Genomic DNA, 5498 nt, shown 5'->3' on the forward strand with positions numbered 1-5498 from the left:
ATGTGATTTCTTCAACAAATCACTCTTGTTTGGATCTTTCATCTTCTTGTTAATCTTCATCATCTTCAAATACTATTGAGAAAAGTATTGATGATTAGATTTGAACAATAGAAGAGAACTACTCTTATTTGAAAAAAAATACTAAACTCGAAGCATAAAAGCTAAAAACCGATAAAAGTCCGGCTGACGGTAGCCATTAATGGGACTACCGCCGCCGGCTAGCGGAAAACTATAAATGACTAACCCAAGAAAGAAACCTAAAAGCTCTTATACCATGTAAGAAAAGAGAAATTATATTGATTGTATTAATTTCCTAGCAATTACATAAGTTCTTTATAAAGAGTTACATAAGAGAGAAGTTTTATCAATTGGACAATGTGGTACTATATATTCAATCATTATATATTCTAACAAATACATATAAAACGAAAATGATACAGCGTATATAAATCCTTCGGCAAAAACTCATTTGCAGCAAAGAGAGTTAACTCACGGTCCTGGCGGTCTTGTTTGATGATCATTCCCCGTCGCAACGGGAATAATAGTAAATATAGTTTGAGTGAGACTAAGAAGTAGAAGGATTGTTGCAGCTAAGATTGAAACAATTGTGAAAGGGTTCTTGAAGTAATCAAGCTTCAGAGTTGTTGTCCAAATTCTTACTTCATTATCGCAGTACATAAGAAGTTCTCTACGCATACGAGCATAATTATCATGACCAATCATTACATTGCAACGGAGTTTATTAAAGATATTCCAGACATCTTCATCACTTCCTAAGCGATTTTGTATGATACCGTTAGAACTAAGTATACGAACATCTTCTGCAGAATGAATGAGAGAACACATGAAGAAAACATAAGCAGTAAAATAAGTAATTTCTCCATTTGAGCATTGTTCAGAAGCTATAAGATTTGTAAAGAGCGGTACAGTAACTTCATGAATATCTAGAGGAGGTATCTCCAGTACCCCATTTTTACTGTTGAATTTGATATTTAAGAAGCTATCATGTCTAGACCCTCTCTTGAACTTTATTCCAGACCGTTTCATCGTTGTAGCATTTAGAGTTCTCACACGAAAATTGTGTACAATAGGCACAGCTTCCGTTCCTTGTGAAAGATAGAACGTGTTAGCAACAAAATCTAGTAAATGCTTGCCTTCACATGATCCCCAGTATTTATTAAGATCATCAATGTCTCCTGGCATTACATTTTTGAAGAATGACAAACTTAGGCGTTTTATAAATGCTTCAGCATGTTCAGCTTTTTTTATTCCAAGTGCCACAAGTAGACCAGTAAGGACAAACATAGGAATTTGGTTCTCAAGGAGTAATAGATCTCTAGTTAAACTTATGAAGTCTCCAATTCTATCATGAAGAGGATCATATGACCCATATGTCCCATCCACTTGATCATTCCTATTGAGAAAGAGTTTGATTATGAATAAACCATCAATTACCATCATTTGGACGAACTCTTCCCTACTAAGATTAATGCCTTCAGAGTAACAGTTTCTAGCATCTTCTTCTCTACCCTCAACAAATTCTCTACAAACCCCCAATAAGTGTAACCACACTTCTTCGTCATTTGTTATTCGACGAATCACACTGTTTACGAAAATCAACTTAGTTTGTTCCATTGCTTGTAAGCTTGGCTTTCCATGGTGTAAGGGACCAATCGAAGCGACTACAGGCAAGTAAGCACTATCATTTATTTTGTGAAATCTTTCATCAACTCTAAAAATACTACATTTTCTTCTCCCAGGTCGTGAAGGTAATAATGCAGCATGAACCAAACCTCTAATGTGAATTTCAATATGGTTTCCATTGTCTCTTAGCTGGTTTGAACCTTCCATTCTTCAATATCTATACAATATATTGGCAACTTATTTACTAGACATCATCATCAGTAAAAAAGTAAAAGAAATGATTCAATGAATGGAGTAATTAGAATGAAACTAGTAGTTGAGTTATGCCTATTATAGACCTTTTACATTATTTTCTACTTATCTCGGAAATCATACAACAATCAAGTTATCCTTATCTCTATCGCAAATCATTCAACAATCAAATTACTTTTATCTTTATCGCACTTATTTTCATAGCCTAATAGTACTCGGTATTTTCAGTTGCTTTGCATATAATTAAAAATGGAAAGATTCGTCTTATTCCAGCTAACTAAAACAAACACAACCTAAAACTGGTAGAGTAATATTTGATCTTGTTTGCTGGGTTATGTAAGCTAAGTTTTCACTGGAAGTCAGTAGCCGTGTATTATTATTAGAGCATTTTCCGTGCAAAACTTACAAGAAACTCTACTACTCTTAAAACATCTAAGAGCATCTCCAATGGAACATTCAAACTATAACACTTAGAGTGTCATATATGATTGTTTGGAGTTTTTGCTAAAAAAATCGTTGTCCGCGGGACACTTTGTTAGGCACTCAATTATGAGGTGGATGCATTTATTATAGAGAGTCTCAATAGAAACACTCTAAAATTAGAGTGTCTTATTGAGTTTTCTAAGTGTCACTTACTCACACTCTTAAACTTTAAACCAATAGAAACTCTTGTTTTTTAACAACTTTTTCTGTATTGAATTTAAGACTGACATGTGTATTAAGAAAGGTATTTTGGAGATTTTCATTGGAGACAAAAAAAAGTTTTGAGTGTCTCTATATTCAAAACTCAATCTTGAAAAAATTTATGTGCCACGTATGATTTTTAAAGTTGTCGTAAAACTCTCTCCAATGTAAAACTCAATTCCGATCTCCAAGATGATGTGGAGGTAGTTAAATATAGATATCTCAAAAGAACATTAATTCTAGAATGTCCTCTTGAGATATCTCTAATTGTTCAACTCATCAAGATTTGAATTTGGATCAATAGAAATCACATTTTCATATATTTTCAAAATTACTAATTATTTTTTTATAAAACCATGCCACGTATGTAATAATGTATGTAAAACAAATGCCAAGCTTTGCATTGGAGACACCAAATAATTGAGGAACTCTATCAGATTACAAACATAGTTTTAATGAAAACAAGAATATGATGATTGAAAATTCAACTTTTTTTACCAAGCAAGTGAGAAAACGTGTTACATTTACTTATGTAGTTTTTTTTGTTGAACAATTTACTTATGTAGTTAGAATTGAAAAAAACTATAAAAAGATTCCATAGGTTATCAACATGTATATAGTTTCAAATAAAATAGGTTGTAGAGAGATAGAAATGTTGGGGACATATTATTGAAGGATTTCTTAGTAAACGAATGAACATACTATATTTTGTCGAAGAACAACAAAATAATAAAAAACTCCTTGTGTACAAGCCATGAAACCTTGAAAATTTAAGATGAACTTAATGATGAATTTTGACAATAATAAATTTTGGCAATAAATTTTCTCTCTTATAATTTATAGGGACAATATCTTTTAACTCAAACCAAAGAAACCTTTGGTTTATTAATAGTTTAAAATATATTTACACAAGAAAATAAATTGTTTGAGGCTTAAGACCCACTAAAAAGTATACTTTTGGATTTGTTTTACATTTCATGTATCGCTTTGGTCATATAGTCTTTATTGATTTAGGAGTGGGAATAAGGTTAATTAGCCCTCCTATTTTTGGACTTTAGACTAAAAATGCATAACTAAATACAACTTTACAAAACTCATGTCATATAAACACAAACATTTTTTTTGAAATATACATTAAAAACACAAAAATTAGAATATCTCTATTTTGTCATACAAAATTTTTTGAGTTTTGCATTTGGAGATACATTTATATAACTACGCTTGGAGAAGATAGTTTTGCATTTTTGAGTTTTAAATATATACATATATTAGGTGTCTACCGCGCCTGTAGGACGCGGTAGATCCCTTTTGGCTAACGCAGTCTCAATCATTAAGAAAACGTTAACAACACCATTAAGAACAAATACAATTAATAAGAAGAAACTCATAAACATAAGTCTATTTATAGTGAGGAGTACATGATCATTAACATGGGAGAAACATAAAACTATCCGCAAAAACAAATTCTTCATTTCTAATATTTTGAGGAGAGCTTAAATAAACAAAGAGAGGAGAGATTTAAATCTGACTATATCCGCCTAAAAAGTAATAGTGAGAAGATATTAGAGATTATACGGAGATATTATAGGAAGTTATAACCACCAAATGTAGGAGCATCTCCAATGCAACACTCAAACTCTAAATCTTAGAGTGTCACATAGGATTTTTTTGAGTTTCTCTTCAAAATCCATCTCCAATGCAACACTTAACTTGGATCTCTAAAATGAGGTGGCGGTAGTTATTTTAGAGATCCTTAAGAGGACACTCTAAATTTAGAGTGCCCTCTTGAGGATCTCTGAGTGCCACATAAGCAAATCAATTAATTTTACACTAAAATATAGGTTTTTAGAGTTTCTCTTGAGTGTTGCTTTGGAGAAGGCTTTCCAATAGAGTATCTCTAAATAGCCAAATAGGAAAGAGACCATTTAGAGATCCATTTTTCGCACTTGACACATAAGATTATTAGAGTTTTTCTTGAAACTTGCATTGGAGATGCTCTAAGTTGGAGAGAATCGTGGGTGGGTGGTTATTTTTCTAAAGTTTAAGATCATCCATTAGATTGTGGGATTAGACACATAAATTCGACCGACGCAAATATCTAGAGATAAACCTACGCCGAGTTCAAATAAGGTCATTGCGTTTTTATGTAATAGATAAATCCTAATTAAGACTTGACATATAAGATGAATGAAATTTTCTTCTGATTTTGCGTTTGGAGATACATTTACATATTTACATCGCCAGATCAGGAGAAGACTGAGTACATACATAGAGGAGAGAGATGCAAACCTTGGTGATGTAATTTTTTAGATCCTCAGCAACTAGGTGATAGGTTCTTCTCTTACAACTCCTTAGTTTTAGAGTAGAGGAATGTGAAATGTTTGGATTGAAGATCAATAAACTAACTTTTGGTTTTATAAACGGGCATCCTTAAGTTTACTTTTCAATCTAAAAACATAAGATAGATTAAGTCAATGAAGTCAATTACTAGTGGATCCATTGGTTTTATAAAAACATAACTTGTCGATAAGAACCAAAGTCATTTTCAATCTCAAATCTCAATCCCATCCTGTCATTGGCTCTTGAAATCAATGCCCCGTAAACACAAGAGTATTCGGATTGAAGATCAATAAACTAATTTTTGGTATTATAAACCGGCATCCTTAAGTTTACTTTTCAATCTGAAAACGTAAGATAGATTAAGTCAATTACTAGTGGATCCATTGGTTTTAAAAAAAACATAACTTGTCGATAAGAACCAAAGTCATTTTCAGTCTCAATTCAATACAATCACTGGCTCTTGAAGTCAATTCCCCATAAACACAAGAGTTGCATGGAATTTAGTATTTATTTAGCAAGGTTGCCTTGTGAAACTAACTTAGGTAAATAAGTAACTGATCATGCGCACTCTGAAAGTT

At 32.2% G+C, this 5498-nt stretch overlaps 1 protein-coding gene across 1 annotated transcript; it reads right to left on the minus strand.

The window, feature by feature from the left end:
* Positions 1–272: 272 nt before the first annotated feature.
* On the minus strand, positions 273–4968 carry LOC147556713 (UPF0481 protein At3g47200-like). The gene is made up of 2 exons (XM_086663298.1): positions 4870–4968; positions 273–1861 (listed from the first exon to the last, which is right to left on the minus strand). The coding sequence occupies exon 2, from the start codon at positions 1849–1851 to the stop codon at positions 490–492; it is 1362 nt and encodes a 453-aa protein (XP_086519424.1). The 5' UTR covers positions 1852–1861; positions 4870–4968; the 3' UTR covers positions 273–489.
* Positions 4969–5498: the final 530 nt, after the last annotated feature.

Source organism: Eschscholzia californica, unplaced genomic scaffold (genome assembly GCF_041429995.1).
Source record: "Eschscholzia californica isolate CP2 unplaced genomic scaffold, dmEscCali1.0.p SCAF_2, whole genome shotgun sequence".
Lineage (NCBI taxonomy): Eukaryota > Viridiplantae > Streptophyta > Magnoliopsida > Ranunculales > Papaveraceae > Eschscholzia > Eschscholzia californica.

Coding starts and splice junctions, on each gene's coding strand:
- LOC147556713 (XM_086663298.1), bottom strand. CDS start 1,851: ATGGAAGGTTCAAACCAGCTAAGAGACAATGGAAACCATATTGAAATT.